At 37.3% G+C, this 22,728-nt stretch overlaps 1 protein-coding gene across 1 annotated transcript in view; it reads right to left on the bottom strand.

The window, feature by feature from the left end:
- tmeff2a (transmembrane protein with EGF-like and two follistatin-like domains 2a) overlaps nucleotides 1-22,079 on the bottom strand; it is a 74,266-nt gene extending 52,187 nt beyond the window's left edge. The window contains exons 1-2 of the mRNA XM_077728648.1: nucleotides 21,334-22,079; nucleotides 12,243-12,352 (exon numbers count right to left, since the gene is read on the bottom strand). Of these exons, the coding sequence (XP_077584774.1) occupies nucleotides 12,243-12,352; nucleotides 21,334-21,499 (276 nt within the window). The 5' untranslated portion in view covers nucleotides 21,500-22,079. The remainder of the gene's footprint in view (nucleotides 1-12,242; nucleotides 12,353-21,333) is intronic.
- Between the last annotated feature and the right edge of the window lie 649 nt (nucleotides 22,080-22,728).

Raw genomic sequence — 22,728 nt, 5'->3', positions numbered from 1 at the left:
CCATCCAGTTTCCTGCAGGGGCTGCTGTGGTTCTGTCTTGTCTTGACAAATTTAAACTAGTACTAGTATAGTATTGTAGCCTGGACTCGTTGTTTGCGTCTTTGTGCATGCGCAATTGCGCACTATTGTCGTCTTCTTTGTGCAGCAGCAATCATATGGCGCGCAGTAAATAAAATCCCAATTTTCTAATTTTTTTTTACCCCTTTCCCCATAATGGCGCCGTTTAAATGGCATCCAGTGACAGTAGCTTGGTCCAATCTTATGTTTTTCGTGTTTTACAGCATGTTTTACATAAAAAAATAGAGGAAACATTGGTTGTAAATCAGACAGAAGCAAAAAAATCAAGATGTTATGCGTAAATTGCAAGCAAAAAATGGAGTAAACAATGTTTCAGTTCAGAGATGAAGAGAGCTGCAGGTAGAAATAAAGTGGTAGTAGAAATGGGAATTAAAGATGAAAGCAGCTATAAATGGCTTGACCTGCTGCTCCACTTGAGAAATAAAGACAACTCTGACATTTTGTGGCTTTCTCACAACAGTTGCTACGTTGAAAAGAGACATTCCGAGCTAAGAACGAAATGCCGTGTGCTAGAAATATGGAAAAAGAGACTAACGTCTTGTCTAATAAACAAGCAGACGCCCGGGAGAAATTCACATGACTCCGATGTTGTGCTAATCTGTGGGTATGCGCCTAAAAACAAGAAGCCCAGAGCTCATTAGAAGACATGCAAATCAAATATGAATCTGGGCAAGTCATCCTCTAAGTTGGCCAGAAACAGCTGACATTTGCACACAGACTTTTGGATTGAAATAGCAAGACTTTGGAAGACTCAACAAACTGTAGTTGAACGTGGCAATAATTGAATAATGTAAGTTTTTGACAGGTTTTTGAATGAAAATGTGGGCATCAATGCCATAGAATGTGATGATGTGGAATGTTTTTTTGGGGTTAAAATGACAACTTTTGCCCAAAACTGACAAAGTACTTTAAAGGAGAATGTTGGCGATTTTTAATTATGATTGGTCGTCGATATATTGATTCATTTTCTGTACGGTTTATTCTCACAAGAGTTGTAGGGGGTGCTTAGGGGGAAATTAAAGACAACCAATCGTAGCTAAGGTTAGGCCAGGCATGGGTAAAGTACGGTCCGCGGGCCACATATGGCCCGTTAGGGTTTTTAATCCGGCCCGCCGACTTTGTCCATTTTTAAAATTTATTTTTTATGTAATAATTTTTTTTTTTTTTACCCTAAGATAACGCGGAAGCCAGTGGCAGTAGCTCTGTCCACTCTTATTTGTTTTTTTTTTTTTGCTTTTTACAGCCCGTCCATCTTATTTTTTAATAACATTTGAATATTTCTTAATACATTCCTTTACTTTATACCTTTATACTTTTTACTATAATGATGAGTGATGAGTATATTAATACTTGAGTCCTTTTTCTCTCTTTATGTTTAATATGTACTGTTAACGGATGCACTTTTTTATATGTATCATATCTTGTGCTGACCCCGCCCATCTGTCACATTTATTAACTCAATCTGGCCCCCAGACCCAAAAGTTTGCCCACCCTTACGCTAGCTACTCATCCACCAATCACAATGTTGTGCAAAAAAATTCCACCGTCCAAAGTAATGTGAAGAAAAGAGGCGGACCGAAATGAAGACAGACTCATCTAGGACGACTAAATGAATAGCGATTTCACATGAGGCTCATCGGGCAAGCGCAATCCTCCTACACACGGAGAGCCAGTGGCTCAGAACTGCTGAAAAAGAGATTTTATTCCGCTGAAGGACACTCTTGGGAACTTTCCCACTCAAGCTTCCCAGGCTTTACCCTGACATAAAACGGGGGGGAAATGAAATGCTTCGCCGCGCCGCTATCGCTGCATCAGCATGTGTGGCATATAGAAAAGAATTTCAGGAACAACTTTGGCATTTCTCCACGTTGCAGAAAAACTCGGAGGTGAAAAACTGGCATCGCGTTCAACTCTGACTTCAATACCTTCAAATGTTTTCATCAAATGACGATTTTTGAGATTCAAACAACGAATGTGGAGATGCGAGCCGATTGAAATGGTGCACTTTTAATGAAGCGGAGGAGGGAAATGTCAGTTTCTGTGTAATGATCATCGGGAACAAAACCTTTAAAGATAATGATGATGCAGATGAAAGTGCAGACTTACACTATAAAAAATACGGTAATTGCACTAAAAGAAGTTTGAAGTTACCAAGGCTAAACCTTGGGTTATGCAAAATGAATTTCTACATTTGAAATTGAAAAAGGAGTGAATATATCTCAGCTTTTTAAACAAAAATCTGCATAAGGAAAAACTCAAATGATCAAGGCCATGGGAAATTACTTTCAACCTGATGACAGAAAGCCTATTTTTGATACAATATTCAGATTTTTTTTAATAAATGGATTAAAAGAACTGGATTAAAAGCCCTGAATATTCAGTTTTTTATAGATCTGAAACAATGTTTATTTTAGCTTTTTTTATACATATTTTACATTTTACAAGATTATTTTTGAACTAAAAACAGAAAAAAATAATTAAAAAATGACAATCATTGATTTAAAAGGGGGAAAATCTGAAAATTTAATATAAATCTATACTCTTCATTTTAATTTGACCCTAAAACAAAAAGTCTCCACTCTAGATTGACTTTCCCGGGCCACACAAAATGATGCAGCAGGCCAGATTTGGCCCCCATGCCGCCACTTTGACACCTATACCCCAATACTCTTGTAATTCTTCACAAACATAAAAAAACCCTATTTTTTTTACACAAAATAACCCCACAAATGGTATCTCTACCACAGTGAGTGACTGGCACCATCTGTTGCATCCAGACAGGCACAATTTCCCAAGATTCAACCAAAAACACATCAAAATTCAAAAACCTATCCCACATGGCCACCTGACAGAAAGCCTGATCCATTTCCTGGATCCATTAGAAACGACTAAGGATTATATAATTCATCCCATGGCTATCATCCACCTCTATCAATAATAAATACCATCTCCATAAAAGTGGGGCTAGCCTCGGAGGACCGGAGACGGCCCCGCCCCGCCTTGCCCCGGCACGTTCTATTTCCGATGAGCCCCAAGGCGTGTTAGCTCCGTTTTCTTACTCGCCTAACTGGTCATCTTCTTGACTTTCTCAGCCGGACACCCCAGAGGCACAATTTGACGCCTCGTCCCACTTATCAAAGCTGTGATTTGAGCAAATCTCTGGGCTTCTTCTTTTGGTGGTGAAAGAGACGCCCGATTGAACATGTTTGAGGATTTTTGCTGGGTCTATCATTCTGTTTCAGCCAGACGTCTGTCAAATCGTGACCGGTCGTCGGTTAAATGGTGACAGAGAGTTTACTGTTGAAACCAGCTCCCAAAATTATATTCCTGAGAGAGAGTTTAATATCTAAGTACTGTTTAATATCTAAGTACTGTTTAATATCTAGGTATGGTTTAATATCTAAGTACTATTGAAACTAGCTCTCAAATTGTATTATTGAGCGAGAGTTTAATGTCTAAGAGAGAAGTTTAATATCTAAGTACGTAATGTTTAATATCTAAGAGAAGTTTAATATCTAAGTACGTAATGTTTAATATCTAAGAGAAGTTTAATATCTAAGTACGTAATGTTTAATATCTAACTACTTTTTAATATCTAAGTACTGTTGAAACCAGCTCTCAAAATTATATTCATGAGAGAGCGTTAAATATATAAATATTTACTGTTTTCAACAGTACTTGTCTAGTGTAAATTCTAAGTACTGTTGAAAACAATAGATATTTGTATATTAAACAGTACTTGGATATTAATCTCTCTCTCAGACATTAAACTCTCTCTCTCAGTCTCTAAACTCTCTCATAAATATAATTTTCAGAGCTGGTTTCAACAGTAAACTCTCTCTCACCATTTGACTGGCGACCAAAACACCGGCGACCAAAAGACCGGCGACCAAAAGACCAGCGACCAAAAGACCGGCGACCAAAAGACCTTCTACCAAAAGACCGGCCACCAAACATCCGATCACCATTGAAAGTTTGATCATTCCAAAAATTCCCCCCTGATTCCAAATGCATGTGAGAGTCTTCTTCATCAGCAGCCGCTTGGCGGCTTTGATTGTAATTATTCTCCGGGTGACGGATAGAGTCGGCGACAAAGATGGAGAAGGTGTAGAAAATTGCAGGGAGCGTCTCTCTCTCCCGAAAGATAGAGCAAGTGTGTCAGCTCCTCCGTGACTCGGAGCTCTGCCCGTCAGACGGCATTACAGAAAAGCTCGTCTCCCGTGACTTGGCTCAGGAGATTCCACCGGGACGTACCATGTCCTAATCAAGAGAAGACTGCCAATATGATCAAACGGCAGATGCCTCTGCCAGACAACCTCCTACCGTCTGTCCCCCCCCCCTACCGTTACTCCAAACCTGTCTTTTTCCTCTGCCTGGCTGGGGAAGAAGAAAAAAAAACTCGCCGTGGTATCTGGCGCCCGGCCAGTGTGACTTTGTCTGTGCATCCATTGTGATCAGTGTTTGAAAACAAGACACCACCGAGTTAGAGTTTGTCACTTAACCGGACAATGTTTCCCCCGTTGGCTCACTGTCCACCACGGCGTCCGTCACGGGCGGCGTTTGATGGCTTTTGCTTGATGTTTTTTTCACCGAAACAAAGCCAGAAATAATTGGAAGCGGTAGAAGAGTGAGAGGAATATTTTATCTGACTGTTATATCAGAAAGAATTCCCTTTGTGATGTATAATTTGGCGCCGACAGAGAAGACGGCAAGGCATCAGACAAAAAAAATCAGTTTTAGGGAACATTTTCCATCATATATAGCGATAAAAACCAAATAAATCACTGCAATAAATGAAATCTGCGCCAATTTGTCAGGTGTTCCCTGTAATACATGTTAATATCCATAATCCTGTTGACATGGAAGAAAAGACGAGTCGTTTTTATGGATTGATTTTGCCTTTTTAATGGCTTCTTTTGTAAGGCTGTACTTTTATACATTTCACGTCGTCCTCATTAGGGTCACAAATGAGCTGGAGCCAATCCCGACTGACTTTGATAGCGAAAAGCAAGAAATACTTTAGAATGATCGTCAAATACCGAGCGTATAATCAATGTTTCATGGCCTCGTTCACTCATTTTCTGAATTCTTCAAATGTTAGACTACCATCAGACTAGTATTATCTCAATATAGAACAACAAGTATACAATTTTTTCCATTTTCCCCTGATAATCTTCCCAAGTTAGGAGTTTAGCAATACTACTAATACTAGAATTTACTAGAAATCTACTTATTTGAATTAAGGACTACATTTGCCCACATTAAAACAGATGTAAACACGTCAAGTGGACTAGAACTAGATTGAAATTACTTCCAGACTGCCATTCTACTGCGAAAACCCACCTTTGAACCGGTTTAGCACCTGTTTTGAGACTGAACAAGACTGCAACTAGTTAAAGTATGTATACCAATGAAAGAACTATGCCAATTTGATATAAAGATTTTTAACCAGACTAGTAATACCTCAACAACAAATCCCTGCTAATCTTCCCTAGTTTGGAGGTTAGCAATACTACTAATACTAGAATTTACAGTACCTACTTGTTATTTGAACTAAGGACTGTTTTTGCCCACATTAAAATAGATGTAAACACGTCAAGTGGACTAGAACTAGATTAAAATTATTTCCCGACTGCCATTCCACTGCAGAACCAGAATAGTCTCCGTTTCAAATAAGACTGAAACTAGATAAAGTATGTATAGCAATGAAAGAGGTATGCCAATTTGATAATCAAGATTTTGCAAAAAAACTGACCTAAATGTTCAAGAACGAGTTTTTCTTTCATCCAGTTGATTTGGAAGATGATTTCAAGGTGAAGTTATGACTGACTGCTTTTTTCTCATGGGAAACATAAGTCTTGTTCATTATTTTTAATGAGAACGGTAAAATATCGAATAACATTTTGGGTTGCTTACCAAAAATACCAAAAATTCATTCAAGGTCAAGGTGTTTTTTGCTAGATGATATGCCAGATGGTTATCTTAAAACACTTTTAAAAATAGATCGAGATGAATACTTCATTGATGAGTTATTTTAAATGTTATCCCATGGAAAAGGCAAAAAAATATACACCATATTTTCACGACTATAAGGCGCACCACATTTAAAGGCGCACCCTCAATGAATGACACATTTCAATTTTTTTCCATATATAAAGCACACTGGATTATAAGGCGCCCTGTCTTTTTTGTAGAAAATTTCAGACTTTTAAGTGCGCCTTATAGTCGTGAAAATACGGTACATGGTTTGTGGCGGGGCTCAGTTGAAAGAGTTCTTGTTAAATGGCGCTAAAGGTTGAAAAGGTCGATACAAGTGTGAGAGCATTTAACATTTAGCAAACGATCCCTCATAACTTGCTTTACTTATTTTACAAATCCAGTTGTAGCGCAAAGTTTGTGTCCTTGAACTTTAATCACTTTGAATGGACAATATTTCCAGGTTAATGGAGCACCTCCAATGGTTTTACAGGACGGAGGAGACAGATGGGGGGTCCAGTCTTAAAAAAAAAAAAAAAAAAAATCAACCAACTGCCTTTGGTTACAGCTGTGGCCCCCTCAATGGTGGTGGGCTGAAATGTGAGCGTTCCAATCCTCGTGAATGGAGGATTTATGGCTTGCTTCATGCGTTATACTGCACATAGTTACCTAACACACAGGGGAGTCAGTTAAAATTAATGATGGTAGAAAGGTGGAAATCATCTCCACTCACATGGAATTTCCTCAAGTATTTCTTCCAGATGATCAGGGCATACGAAAGACAATTATTTTGGTCTCCATTTACCTGGCAACATTAGATTTTTTCTGCTTTCAGTCCAAAATATTTGAAAAAAAAGGAGTATTTGACAGGGTAATCGGACTTTTGGTTGCCGGTCTTTTGGTCCCCCGGTCTTTTGGTGACAGAGAGTTTACTGTTGAAACTATCTCTCAAAAATATATTCATGAGAGAGAGTTTAATATCTAAGTACTGTTTAATATCTAAGTACTGTTTAATATCTAAGTACTGTTTAATATCTAAGTACTGTTTAATATCTAAGTACTGTTTAATATCGAAGTACTGTTTAATATCTAAATAGTTTTTAATATCGAAGTACTGTTTAATATCTAAGTACTGTTTAATATCTAAGTATTGTTTAATATCTAAGTACTGTTTAATATCTAGGTACTGTTTAATATGTAGGTACTGTTTAATATGTAAGTACTGTTTAAATATCTAATTACTGTTTAATATGTAAGTACTGTTTAATATTTAAATACTGTTTAATATCTAAGTATTGTTTAATACCGAAGTACTGTTTAACATCTAGGTACTGTTTAACATCTAAGTACTGTTTAATATTTAAGTACTGTTTAATATCTAAGTACTCTTTAATATCTAAGCACTGTTTAATATCTAAGTACTGTTTAATATCTAAGTACTGTTTAATATGTAGGTAATGATTAATATCTAAGTCTGATACCGTTGTTGTAATGTTTTCCCAAATTCAAGCCTAAAAAAATAAGAAAATCTAAAGGTCATATATTTACAAAATCCAATGTTTTTTTCTGTTTTTTAGACCATGTAATCTTTAAAGACAGTGACATGATGTGTTTTGCTGCTACCCCATCTGTGCTTGCTTGTTTGGCTTTGGAATGAACTTCACACTGTTATTTGAAGAAGGAATTAATCATGATAGAAAAAAAAAGAAAAAAAAGTTTAATCAAAGATCCAAGTCCTGATAATTGCACAATCAACAGCGGGAGCGACCGCTGAGAAGACAGCGATCCCGGCAGAAGGCGTTCGTTCACTGATGAGAGAAAACTAGCCAGCGAATGGCGCTGACCACTCATCTGGCCTTCCACAAATGCCACGGCGTGATTTACGAGTCTATTCAACGCCTCTCAGATGTATTCACTCTCCCTGTTCAATCATGTTTGGCATGCCGAAGTCAATCTAGTAACACAACCGCTGATTAGCTTCTAAAGGCGACTTTAGTAAACAAATCACACAGGTTTTTGGAGTGTCGCTGTTGGTGATTGAATAAATATTGCCCAAGTCAATATTTGTGGATACTCTAATTAAAATGAAATGGTTAATTAGAAGAGATAATACAAAATAAGTTGAGTTTTTCCATTGGATGAATGACACAAGAGCAATATTTGGACCTAAATTTGGAGTTTCTCGCGATAAATGACTGTAGGCACAAATATTTGGGGGCGTGATGGTGAACACAACCTCAACTGACTTGACAACAAACAGTTCTTTCATCCAAGAATAAAAAGTCTTTTAACTTGATGGACCAGCTGAACATAAAGAGCATTACACAGTGTTATTTAAAACAAGCTATAATGCTATAAAAAATAGGAGAAACAGCATAATGAGGCTAAGAAATGGCATCATGGTTGCTACAATGTGATAATTGTTTAATTTGTTTACTTTGGGGCTGCCTAATAACGAACATTGACTTCTTATTTTAATATACAACAGTTTTGAACAGGAAAATTATAACAGGAAAAGATTATTTATACTTTGTAAAGATGAATTAATAATAATGTGATGGTAAAAACAGAATGTGCATCGAATTGAAGCAAAAATCTAAGGCAAAATTGTCAAAAAAATGTATTATTCATTGCATGGAGATTATTTGAGATGCGAGTAATAAAGTCACAGCAAAAATCTAAGGCAAAATGGTCAAAAATATATATTTTCCATTGCAATAGAGATTATTTAAGATACGATTAATAAAGTCATAGCAAAAATTGAAGGCAAAATTGTCCAAAAAGTATATTTTCCATTGCAATAGAGGTTATTTGAGATGCGAGTAATGAAGTCATATCTCAAAAAACGTTAAAAAACGACCACTTTTTAAACAACAGTCAGCAAATTACAGCCCAATGTCATCCAGGTGAGCACTCGCCATCCTCCTGGCCGTTACCATCCCAGACATTTTTACGGGCCAGGCCCAGGTAATAAATGTCTCCTAACACAAACACTCAGATCAGATAAAAAGATGATAAATGAATGCAAATATATGGAAGGAGGAGCTCTGCATCAGAAGCGGCTCTCCCTGACAGCTAGCCTCGTGCAAAAAAAACTCTTTCATAAAAACAGTTTTATTGTTTCCAATTACAGTATTTTCACGACTATAAGGCGCACTTAAAAGTCTGAAATTTTCTCCAAAATAGACAGGGCGCCTTATAATCCAGTGAGCTTTATAAATGGAAAAAAAATTAAAATGTGTCATTCGTTGAGGCGCCTTATCATGCAGTGCGCCTTATAGTCGTGAAAATACGGTAGCTGTTAGAAACCATTGTCTGCTTTTCTAGGGTCATTTCCCAGGCCCAATGGGAAGCCAAATACTCTTAAAAATATTAATTTATTCATTTTCTCAACTGCTTCTACGTACAATGTTTGCAGGGGGGGGCTGGAGCTCAACCCACTGAATCGGTAGCCAGTCAATCGCAAATAAAACCCACGCAGGCCCAAGGAGAACATAAAAACACCACACATTGAGGACCATTGTGGGATTGAACCCAGGACCCAAGAACTGTGAGTCCAAGTATTTCTTTCTTATAGTATATAGCACATGTGTCAAAGTGGCGGCCCGGGGGGCAAAATATGGCCCGCCACATCATTTTTTTATGGCCCGGGAAAGTAAATCATGAGTATCGACTTTCTGTGTTAGGATCAAATTAAAATAAAGAGTATAGATGTATATTAAATATCCTGATTTTCCCCCTTTTAAATCAATAATTGTCATTTTTAAATCCATTTTTCCATGTTTTTAGTCCAAAAATCATTTGCTTAAAATCTAAAAAATATATTTAAAAAAAGCTAAAATAAACATTGTTTTAGATCTATAAAAATGGAATATTCAGGGCTTTTAATCCAGTTTTTTTAATCCATTTATAAATAAAAAAAATCTAAATATTATATCTAAAATGGTCCCCAAACTCCCCAGAGCATTATACCCCTTTCAGAAAATAATGTGAAAACAGCATCAAACAAGAAGAAATCCCCCAAATAGCACCCAAACGCCATCCCAAAATTCATCTAGATCTATTCCATCTCTGTCAACAAAAGACTAGCTAAGCAAAAGTAGATTAAGATGCATAATATGTATTAAAATGTCAGGGAGGAGGACACGTGAAGCCATGTTTAAAGAAGCTTCCATTCAACTTTCCCTGACTGCAAAGTCGAGAAGGGTTTACATAAATTAAAATTGCTTAATCCGCCCTCAAGCAAAAAAAAAAAAAAAAAGTGTGCATAGGTGTCTGTTATTCCAATTTAGGAGCGAGAAAATGTGCCAAATCATTCAGCGTGTTAAAAACAGAAGAGTATTCATGATCTGATTTTAAAGGCGTTTCATCCAATCGAACGTCCAATGGCTTGTTTTATTGCAGTTTTTTTTATTTTTTCTTGATCTTGGCTATTCCAGGGTGTTTAACTTTTGGAGAAGCCATTATTATAAGCGTGACTAAACTGTAAAACGCCATGGTTTTGTTCCAGAATACTAATGGTGATTAAGATTTCATTGTGACGTGCCAAGATTCATGATAAACCCTCATTTTTTTTTACACCGGTACAGTTTTTAAGCTATCGATTTGAACTTTTACATTTTTTATACTTATTGACAAAGTAGTAAGTGAAGGATTATCAAGTCTGTACTGATATAAAGACTTGTTTTTTTGGAATAAATGAATAAAAATGTGGATTTCCATACCAAAGCATAGTTGGTGGATTGATCATTTAAAATGGCCTTTAGCTATGAGTGTGTGTTTTTGTGTTTTGTGTGTTTGTGGGCATGGTTTGTTAGTAGTCTCCTCGTGTCCTGCTATTGGCCGGCTACCAATTTAGGGTGTATCCCGGCTCCGGCACCCCGTGATCTTGGGAGGATAGGCGGCTTGGGGAAATGAATGAATGACAGATTTTGAGTTTGAGTGAAAAAAATGTCTTAAAATAAGCATTTTTTGTCTTTTTTGGAAGTCAAAACTTAAATTTATCCTAAATCACCAAAAATGGCTTGGCAAAATAAAGGTTTTTGCATAAAAATATGTGATTTTATCACATCTAGCTACCACTATATCAAATTATAACTGGTCATAGGCAAGGATTCAATTAATTTAGGGATCAAATTCAATAAAGTAAAATATTTCCTCGAGGCAATACTTTTTAAAATATTTTTTAATCTTCTGTTGATCTATGAGTACACATATTTTAAGACAAAATGACATTTTTTTTGAGTCAGCCACACTATTTCCCCTTTTTTTTAGATTGACTACCTGGTATTCCAGATTAAAGTGCTTCTCAAACTAGGATTAGTTTACTATAATTTATCTGATCTTTCCTTTTTAGCAACTCCCTAAAATGCTTGTAATAGCAAGATGGATACGTTTGAGTCGCAGTGAGAAAGTCTTGGGAAGAGCCCATGTGCGGAGAATCTAATTGGTCTTTGCAATGAATGAGCGCCATTGATTCCACCCCGTGGCTTTTTTTCTTCTCTGATGTTTCTGCCTCTGAATTTGTTCACGTGAAAGCAATGGCCGACATTCATCTGTAAATTCATTCATCATCGAAAGGCAAACCTATTCCAAACATTATTGTTAGGTTCATCAATAATTATACTTTAATATAATTCTAAAACGGGGGGAAAATCTGATTAATTTTATATATATTTCTCTTGCCTATTTAAGGGCATAAATCAAAACAATTACAAGGTTATTGATTAATCCAATTGCGTAAGCAAAAACAACAGCTGTAACAATCATCGCATATCAGGAATTCAATAAAAACAAGTAAGGTCGTAACTCAAAAACAACTCCATTGGAAATTAAACAATTTAAGCGTCCATTCGGCAAATTAATTCCATAATCAAGTGAAAAAAGCGCTACAATTTACGACAAAATGCGAGTAATCACAAAGGTTGTTGGATAGCCATCACACTACATCAGTAATTTCTTAAATGTCCTTCCAGGTCTGCATTCTGGGGTAAAGGTCAGTCCTATTTTCTAGTAAACAGTCCTCAGAGGACTTGGTGAAATGTTATGATCCCGATTAAATGCATAAATATATATAATAGTATTCCGGAATTAATCCAACAGAGAGTTTGAAGATGGCTTAGGCGCAGGTATTAAAAAAAACAAAGAAGAAGAAAACAAATAGAATTATAAAAGAGGAATTGTCTTACCTTAAAGTCACAAATGCAAGTCACCATGTTCCCAATTCTTAGGCACTCGCCGTCAAACTTGCAAGTGTTGGTATCGCACATAAACAGATCTGTGTCTCGGTCATCAAAACCTGTGAAAAAGAAATTCAACAACAAAAATATTTAATAACAATTGTCATGCAAATAAATCCCAAAGAGATTTTTGCAGCAAAAAAAGACGGCGGAAATTGCTACATGATTTGATGCACTGCCTTTTTACAATCTTATGTTATTATTAAGATTGATTTTCACATTTTAACACAATCCCCGGTTAATCAGAATAATATTATCTATTGTGAGCAGAGGATAAATAATAGAGTAGATATTTGCATCGTTTATTTTGACTCATCTGCTTCTTTTTAAATGGAATTTTTCACTATTTGCCTTACCGCTGTTTCCTGTCAGTTTTAGTTTAATACCACTGTAAGGCCTTCATTCATATCTAAGAAATAGTAATAAATCATCGTTTATATTTATACAAATAGAACCATCAGACAAACCAACATTGAGGCCACGGTTAAATAATAACCAGGGCAGCTAGATAGGAAAAAAAATACAAATGAAAGCGCATGAAAAACTGGCTGCTATATAGGTCAGCAAATTTTCCGGTCCTATTTCTCAGGTTATTACATTTTTTTGGTCATTTGTGTCGTGACCGGACGTTTGGTTGCCGGTCTTTTGGTCTCCGGTCAAATTTACTTAGATATTAAACAGTACTTAGATATTAAACAGTACTTAGATATTAAACAGTATTTAGAAATTAAACAATACTTAGATATTAAACAGTACTTAGATATTAAACAGTACTTAGATATTAAACAGTATTTAGAAATTAAACAGTACTTAGATATTAAACTGTACTTAGATATCAAACAGTACTTAGATATTAAACAATACTTAGATATTAAACAGTATTTAGATATTAAAAAGTACTTAGATATTAAACAATACTTAGATAGTAAACAGTACTTAGATATTAAATAGTACTTAGATATTAAACAGTACATAGATATTAAACAATACTTAGATAGTAAACAGTACTTAGATATTAAATAGTACTTAGATATTAAACAGTACATAGATATAAAACAGTATTTAGATATTAAAAAGTACTTAGATATTAAACAGTATTTAGATATTAAACAATACTTAGAAATTAAACAGTACTTAGATATTACACAGTATTTAGATATTAAACAGTACTTAGATATTAAACAATACTTGGATATTAAATAGTACTTAGATATTAAACTCTCTCTTAGATATTAAACACTCTCTTTTGGATATCAAATTCTCTCTCTTAGATATTAAACTTTCTCTCTTAGATATTAAACTCTCTCTTATGAAAATAATTTTGAGAGGTAGTTTTAACAGTAAACTCTCTGTCACCATTTGACAGGCGACCAAAAGACCGGCGACCAAACATCGAAGCACCATTTGTGTTTGTATTCAACACGGAACCCTTCCTAGGCATCAGGTGTTCAGGGATGGCGAGGTGATAGCATGCGTCACATGGCACGGGATATCTCCAAAGACTCTCATCAAAGCCCTCGGAATCAAATCAAAGAGAAGCGCGAGCATGCTATTAGACTACCTGGACTGATTACGCTGGCGGAGTATGCACAAGTTATTAATAATGGCTACAAAAGCTACAGGAAGCCATGCACTGCCTGTTTACAAAATCTCATCAGGAAATCCTTCTGCTGAAAAAAGCCATGTTGTAATTACCACTCTTGCTTTTGAACTTCAAAACCAGATCTATTATCCATATTCTCTGAATTTGTTTGATTAATATTCGCTTGATGCAAACCAAAAGGGAATCGGGAAATTCTCGGGAGATGCCAAGCGTGTCGTCCCCATAGAAATAGATGAAAAACCATGTTTGTTTGTGCTGGGATATCATTGGAGTAATTTCCCATCTTGGGAATGTTGTCTACGGGTTTTTCTCTTTAGCTCCGCCTCCCGAAATATTAGCAAACAAATTCCTAATTAGAAATTTGTCAGCTAGAGTATTTTCTATTGTGTAGTGGTACACTTTTACTCATTGAAATTTTAAAAAATAAATTATGAGGAAAATAGCTCAAGTAGAGGAGAGGTTAGTCCATAGGTGTCAAAGTGGCGGCCCGGGGGCTAAATCTGGCTCGCTGCATCATTTTGTGTGGCCCGGTAAAGTAAATCATGAGTGCTGACTTTCTGCTTTAGGATCAAAATAAAATGAAAAGTATAGATTTATATTAAATTTCCTAATTTACCCCCTTTTAAATCAATAATTGTCATTTTTTTATTAATTTTTCTGTGTTTTTTAGTTCAAAAATCATTTTATAAAATGTAAAAATAGATAAAAAACACTCAAATAAACATTGTTTTAGATCTATAAAAAAACGGAATATTCAGGGCTTTTAATCCAGTTCATTTAATCCAATTTATGTCCTAGTAAGCCGTTTCTGTATCCATATTTTAGCCTTTGTTCTAGTTTTGACTTAAAATAATATCCCAACATAACGCCAAACTTTAAGATTCATTAACGCAACTGCTTGTCATCTGCTAAAACTCACGGGAGCCATCCAACAAGTAATATGGTGATCTGCCATTTTCTTTTAATAGATTTCATCGGACAATAGATATTAAGGGTCCTCCGTGCCTCTTTCTACAATAACCACAGCTCACACCCCTTCAAAAAAATAAAAAATAAATGTAAAAAAAAAAAAACGCCTCCCACTCACCACAACCAAGCAGTCATAAACGCACAGCGGGTTAGACCGACGCTGAAATCAACCTGCAATTTGCCAAGGCCATAAATGACCATAAAGTGCGATCCTCTCCGAGCAAATATACAGTCGCTGAGTCAAGAGCAAAGACATAAGAGGTACTTGGAGTGTCTGGGATGAGACCAGGCTCTCTCGGCTCATAGACCACCAAAGGAGGCCATCTTCAAAATGTAGATAGATGATGTCCGTCGTAAAGGGCCATCGACTGATTGGCTGTGGGGAAACGTAACTAAGCTGCTCCGTAAGCCAGCTCCAACCTCATTTGTAGCTTTAAATTAATCACCGCGTGTTTGAAGGCTAAATTAAAACCAAATGCCTCATTCACTGATAGTATTTTCTATTGTGGTTATGCTTGTGTATTTATGCCTGCTTCAAATTATGATGTTACACTATATCTTAATCTCGAACGGCTGGTTCTACGGAACATTTTTTTTCATTATCTGTCATTGTAAAGCACAGGTGTCCAAATGGCGGCCCGGGGGCCAAATCTGGCCCGCCGCATCATTTTGTGTGGCCCGGGAAAGTCAATCGTGAGTGCCGACTTTCTGTTTTAGGATCAAATTCAAATGTAGATTAGAAAATTATATTATATATCCTGATTATCCTCTTTTTAAATCATTAATTGTCATTTTTTAATCCATTTTTTTCTGTTTTTAGTTCAAAAATCATTTTGTAAAATCTAAAAGTATATTTTAAAAAAGCTGAAATAAACATTGTTTTAGATCTATAAAAAACTGAATATTCAGGGATTTTAATCTAGTAATTTTAATCCATTTATAAAAAAAATAATAGGATTTGACTATAACTTACAACAAGCTAAGAGTATTTTTTGTCCATTTTCTTTTCAGTTTACTCAATAAAATGCTGTTTACTGTTTAGTTAGTGTACCTGTCAATGTTTTTTTTTAAATTCTGGCGCACAGTATGCTAGTCTTTCCCTTATGTGATTATATGTTGCCTGGCAAATGCATCCAGTTCACAATCAAATGTGATTCATCAAAACGGCGAGTGCACACGCAAATAACGCAAATTGACTTCCAACAGTTTTCACTGCGATAATACAGTGTGTTTTGACGACTGAATATCGGTAGAAGAAAATAATGATGACAAAATCATTTTAAGAAATGGATATAAAGCAACGCTTTTGTATAAAAACTAGGGTAAAAAAGAATTAGATTACTGAAACAAGTCAAAAGAAACTGATTTAGACTTCCTGGGAATAGTTGTATATATGCGCCTGGATAATGATCTGGCAACCCTTTGAAATTAGAATCCTGTCATGTATTATATAACGCGTTTCGCACTGAAACCAACTTGTAAATAGTCATTTTGTCATGTCACCTAACTAAAGAACGGAATGAAAATACTTTTGACATGCTGCATAATGCGTCCGTTTTGAACAAGTCGAAGTTGACCTTGACCCCACGTCGACATCCCTCACCCGACAGCTTCTATATCGTTTCCTCGCCAGTCCAAATAGGTGACGGGAATTTGTCAAAGGCAGAAAAACAACGGGAGTCGGGTTACTTGGCTTGTGTTTCGCCAGTTTCCACGGGAGGACTCGGAAAGGATGTCGAGACAAAGATAAATGAGCCTGACCACTGGATTGTGGGATGAATGGCCTTACCGGGGCAGGGACGGATTGTTGCATGAAGCTTGACGTGGTCGCGTCTTGTGCTATCCATCACTTTGCCAACAAAAAAAAATGTAGTTCATGTTGTGCAATTCTTTATGTTGTCATTAGATTGTTAAAGTGGGATTAAAAGTATCAATGAATTCATTCCATATGGGGCGTGACTGGACGTTTGGTCGCTGGTCCTTTGGTCGCAAGTCTTTTGGTTGCAGGTCTTTTGGTCCCCGGTATTTTGGTCCATTTGGACCAAATGGTGGCAGAGAGTTTACTATTGAAACCAGCTCTCAAATTTATATTCAAGATTCTAAATATATACTGCTTTCAACAGTACTTAGATATTAAACAGTACTTGGATATTAAACAGTACTTAGATATTAAACAGTACTTAGATATTAAACAGTACTTTGATATTAAAAATACTTAGATATTAAACAGTACTTAGATATTAAACAGTATTTAGATATTAAACCGTACTTAGATATTAAACTCTCTCTCTTAGATATTAAAGTCTCCCTCATGAATATAATTTGACCGGCGATCTATACATAAAAATGATCACTTTGGATCATTTTCAGGAATTTGATCAACATATTACCACATTTGGGTACTTGTAAACCATGAAATAAAACTTGAAGTTATGTTTTCTGACTGTATGTGTACAAGAACTAGTTTTGCAGTATTGTTCATTTTTATCATCACACTTTTTTCATGAAAGTGAGTATTTCTACATTAAAATACAGCTTCATAAGGTAGAATTGTAACATATAGATGTGAAATACAATGTGATTATTGTTAGTGTACTTCAATAACATTTAAAGTATCACTTAGGAGTTAAATATGATTTTTTTGACTTTGTTTTTGTGGGAATGAAGTACTAGTTGTTATGACATAAGCTTATCCAATTTACACTCCTTTATTCCTGCCCTGCCTTTACAGGAAGGATGTTACGGTAAACTGAATAATTAAAGAAAACAAGTCGACGGACATGAAATATTTAAATGCCGATGTTTATACGCCAACGATTAAAACGGCAAGAGAAGCACTTACTTGACCGAAAGAAAGCGCCTGTCAGCCAAAATGCGTCTTTTGCCGACCTACCTGAAATTTCACCATTGTGCTGATCAATTATTAAGTCAACCAAATGAATAATGAAAGACTAATAACCACTGAGGTGAGCCTTACTTTTTTTTTTGGGGCCTCCCTTTTCTATTCAGTCCCCTAATAATGGCCCAAAAGCTTTTTTGTACCGTCAACGTTTAATGACCTTTCTTTTTATGGAAATACTTGATAGTGTATACAGTACTTGGGTATCAGGAAGTAATATCCGGGTGACTTTTACCAAAGGAGTCCCAAAAAAGAATGGCATCATATTTCCTGTCTTTTTTAAATGTTGCCATCTTCAATAAGTGATACTTATTATTATGATACATATTTTACCTCACAGGTTAGTGTAAAGCCAAATAGATCCATGGAAAGAGCCACATATGGCTCTCGAGCCATACATTCCCTACCCCTGGTATATATACTTATTATTATGATACATATTATACCTCACAGGTTAGTGGAGAGCCATATAAATCAATGGAAAGAGCCACATATGGCTCTTGAGCCATACATTCCCTACCCCTGGTATATTTACTTATTATTATGAGACATATTTTTCCTCATAGGTTAGTTGAGAGCGATATAGGTCCATGGAAAGAGCCACTTATGGCTCTCGAGCCATACATTCCCTACCCCTGGTATATATACTTATGATTATGATACATATTTTACCTCACAGGTTAGTGGAGAGCCATATAGCTCCATGGAAAGAGCCACATATGGCTCTCGTGCCATACATTCCCTGTTATATATAGTTAAAAGGTGTCATGTGACAAGTGAGTGACTCCAAATGAATCAATATTTATTAGTGTCACCCATAAACGGGCTTTCAACTGCCATTTCTTATTCAAACAACTGTGTGTAACCAACCACCAACTTTTGATAATTTTGCCCAGGCTGGCCACGCTCATTAGCATTGATTGTAGCAGCAGAAGGCAGCTGTTTTGCAAGACGGCTCTAATGAATCCGTGGACTAAATGACCAGCGCCGTGCACTGGTCCACAGTTAATGACCAGCTTGTGGACATATTGGAGCATTTTGCTGCAAGAGTCAAGACAACTTCTTGAGACTTGGATCCAAAAGAAGGAGAGCCGGCTGTGAGTATAATTGCCGTTGGAATGCGTACACTCCAAAAAAAAATACTTCTTTGCTTTTTGCCCTTGCTGCAAGCAAGATTTTGACCAAAAAGTCAGATTTTTATGGCTAAAATGGTGTTTGTGTATGTGCTAGCTTTATGAATGAATTTATTTATACAGGAAATGTGCTTTTTTGTCCAATTTGTTTGAGCTGGGAGGGTTGACTGGCTATGATTATTGGTGGCGTTCATAGTTAAAATTGATTGGATGTCCATTAGAGTCAATGGAAGTGGAGATATCTTCAGATTTTAAAGGTACAACGCATTTAAAATTATGGATAATGGTTGTTTGCTGTTATTGTGGATAGACGTGCTACTCAAGTTAAATTAATATATAATTTATTCATTGTTTTGATGATTTTGAGTCTGTTTTAAGCGAGAATAAAAATAAGAGAACCATAAAACAAGGCAAAAAGCCATAATATAGCAAAATATAAGAAGCAGAGAGCCGCTTTTGGCTCGAGAGCCGCGTATTCGCCACCCCTTTTCTAGGCCAACAGTGTTTCACACTGACGTTTCATGTACTTTGAATATCTGCAGCAATACAAAGTCCCTACTTGATCTAGCCGGAGAATAAAAGGTGTCAAGTGTCATTTTGACACACTTTGCTTTAATGGATCCTTCCACTATAATACTTCAAAATGCAACACTACACAAAGAAAGCAGTACAGAAAGTGATGCCCTCGTCATATTTTTCACTCTATTCTACATCTTGATTACTAAAAGGTAGATGTAAAATGACATTTTAATATTTCTTCATACATTCCTTTTTACTTGACTTTGTATTTTATACTTTTTACTTTAATGATAAGTGATGAGTATGTTAATACTTTAGTCCCTTTTTCTCTTTATATTTCATATGTACTATTAACGGATGCACTTTTTTATATGTATCATATCTTACGCTCACCCGACCCATCTGTCAAATTTTTAACGTCAATTTTAGCCCCCAGACCCAAAAGTTTGCCCACCCCTGCTCTAAAATCTCCTTATGAATATCTCTATTCCCAAAAATCCCAAAACTGAACAGGAATTCTGCCATTTTGTGTCGACAGCTAAAAATTTGAGGCCCCACAACAACTACTTAAGCCAAATTAACGCCATGCTATGAAAAAAATGGGTTTGGCTTTAATTATTACGAGTTTTCACTGTGCCAATCACACATTGTGCCAAAATCAGGTTCATTATTATTTTTTTTTGGTGGTGGGGTGATGACGAATCCTTCAAATTCTCCTCCACGCGAGGGAGCGAGCCATTGTTCTACCGTGTGCACTTAAGGCGGCGCGAGGCACGGCAGATAAAAGCTTTTGTCTAAATGCACACCAGAGTGTGAAAGGAAGTGAGGAGGGTGCACGTTTTGGGCGGGATGCGTGCCATTATCGCCAGTCGCTAATGACAAACCATTACCGCTGATCTTAATCAGCGGGAAGCAAATATTTGGGAGCTGATGAAGAACAGAGGAAGGAGACTTGGATGGAATCAATACACAGTTGAAGGGAAATGAATAATACAAGGCATATTTTTTTAAGCCAATGGTCACCATCCATTTTAATTTTTTTGGTCCTTTAGCATCCTTACTTGCCTTTACACTCACTGGGATGTCCGGCTTTGGTGAAACTGGGATAACAATCAGTGGTATGGTGCACTTAGGAGCTCTGATATCAATAATGACGTGGTGTGTAATTGGCTTGGGGCTATTTTAAGGCTTTGGATGGCGTGGGATGGATGGAAAACTGTATAGATGGCTAAAGGGGGAGTTAGAAAGTCAGCTCTGGTGGGACAAAGTTTTTTTGTGGGTACTCTGCTTAGGAAAGTATGGTTTTTAAAGCATATTTCCACTAATGTGAGACCCGGGGCAATGGGATTCGCTCTTAATTGGTTTCTTCAGTGCACAAATAATGGCTAAGTCACAATTTGTGTCTTAATTATCCCAAAAAATGGCTTTTGGGTCAATCCAAGCCACAATTTGTTTCTGTAGTACTCACAGGAGAATATGACCTGCTACTGGTTATTTATTTAGTACATCTAAAATGCTCCCAGGTCAGCGTAACCCGCTGTTGACCCACAACAAAGACTTTTTGTGACCAGTTACGAGATACTTGTTGGCTTTCAAGCAGTAAAATCCTCCAAAAAATGTAAAGTGTTACATTTGGTCTCATATACAGAATCAAAAATGAACTATATCCTTATAACGACTCATTCCCTCAATAAAAACAAGTCAGAAAATGCATAATACCATCTTTCCAACATAGACTCAATAAAAAAAAAAACAACCTGCCTTAATAAATACATGTCCAATCCCCGGATGAAGACACCAAAATCTCCCTGAATGCATTCACCCTAATCCACGTTCACCCATTCACCCCCTTAACTTGTAATGAATTGCATTCGTTCACACTTTAACTTGCAACGAATGACATGCAGGGACCCTCACCCGAGCAGTTCCAGCCGGTGGGCGTCTGGCAGTCACTGAGCGAAGACGGGAAAGCACGTAGTTGCTCCACGGGCAAAGTAGCGAGAAATGACAGCAAGGTGATCCGGAGCCAGCCTTCGCTCCAGCGACGCTGACGCCCGAGCTCAGCCGACGTAGGGGACACCATCGTCGGCCGTTCACCGCCTCTCACAGGCGCTGCCACTGCCGCTCCACCGGCGGCAACACCACCGAGAGACGCGCGCCGACTCCCCCGAAAGACGCGCGTCGCCGCCGGCTGACAGCGACTCCAATCCCGGCTGCTTCCGCGGGGCGATCACACGCCGACTGCGGAGCATTTTCCAAACGACGCCTTGCGCCCCATGTAGGAGCCCCAAGAAATGAACTACCTGCGAGCGAGGAGGTGGGTGGAGGGGGTGATGGAGCGGTCTCGGTGAAGGGTAGAAAAGTTATCCGTGGAAGGATGATGCTCACGCGTGGAAGAAGATGGGCAAAGAGGGGTGAGAGAGATGCGGAGGGATGGGGCGGGGAGGGCTTAAGAAGACAAGAGTGGTGATCCTAGAAAAAAATCAGGCGACCAAATTGAAGAAGTCAGCAGAAGGTGGCAAGAATTCCAAGGCAATTTGTGGAAGGGTGATAATAATAACAATATCAATATCCACGGGTGGAAGGAAGAAGGATGCTGCCTGCTGCCTGCAATCCTGCGTGGACGGACGCTTACTGCCTCTGCTCGTCAGAGTTTGGAAGCTCCAATGCATCTCTCTCTCTCTCTCTCTCTCTCTTTCTCTATCTCTATCTCCCCCTATCTTGCTCTCCCCCCTCTCCTCTCTCTCTTTCTCTATCTCTCTCCCCACTATCTTGCTCTCTCCCTCTCCTCTCTCTCTTTCTCTCTCTCTCTCTTCTCTCTCCCCTATCTCTCACACTTTCTCTCTCTCTCTCTCTTCTCTCTCCCCTATCTCTCACACTTTCTCTCTCTCCCCTATCTCTCACACTTTCTCTTTTCTCTCTGTTTTTTCTCTCTCTCCCCTATCTCGCTCTTTCTCTCTCTCTCCCCTATCTCGCTCTTTCTCTCTTTCTCTCTCTCTCCCCTATCTCTCGATTTCTCTCTCTCTTTCTCTTTTTCTCTCTTTCTCTTTTTCTCTCTTTCTCCTTCTATCTCTCTCCCCCCCACACCTCTCTCTCTCTCTCTCTCTCTCTCTCTCTCTCTCTCTCTCTCTCTCTCTCTCTCTCTCTCTCTCTCTCTATCTATCTATCTCTCTCTTGGGGGGGGCTTATCACATAATTATGAAAACATTTTGGATTTCTATGTCTACAAGCCCGACTAGAAACAAAAAATAATACTCTATAATTCAATTTATGTATTCAATTTTTATATTTCATGTTGGTTATGCCAAAAAA

Source organism: Stigmatopora nigra, chromosome 11, assembly GCF_051989575.1.
Source record: "Stigmatopora nigra isolate UIUO_SnigA chromosome 11, RoL_Snig_1.1, whole genome shotgun sequence".
Classification (NCBI taxonomy): Eukaryota; Metazoa; Chordata; class Actinopteri; order Syngnathiformes; family Syngnathidae; genus Stigmatopora; species Stigmatopora nigra.
This window is presented reverse-complemented; position numbering and strand designations above follow the sequence as displayed.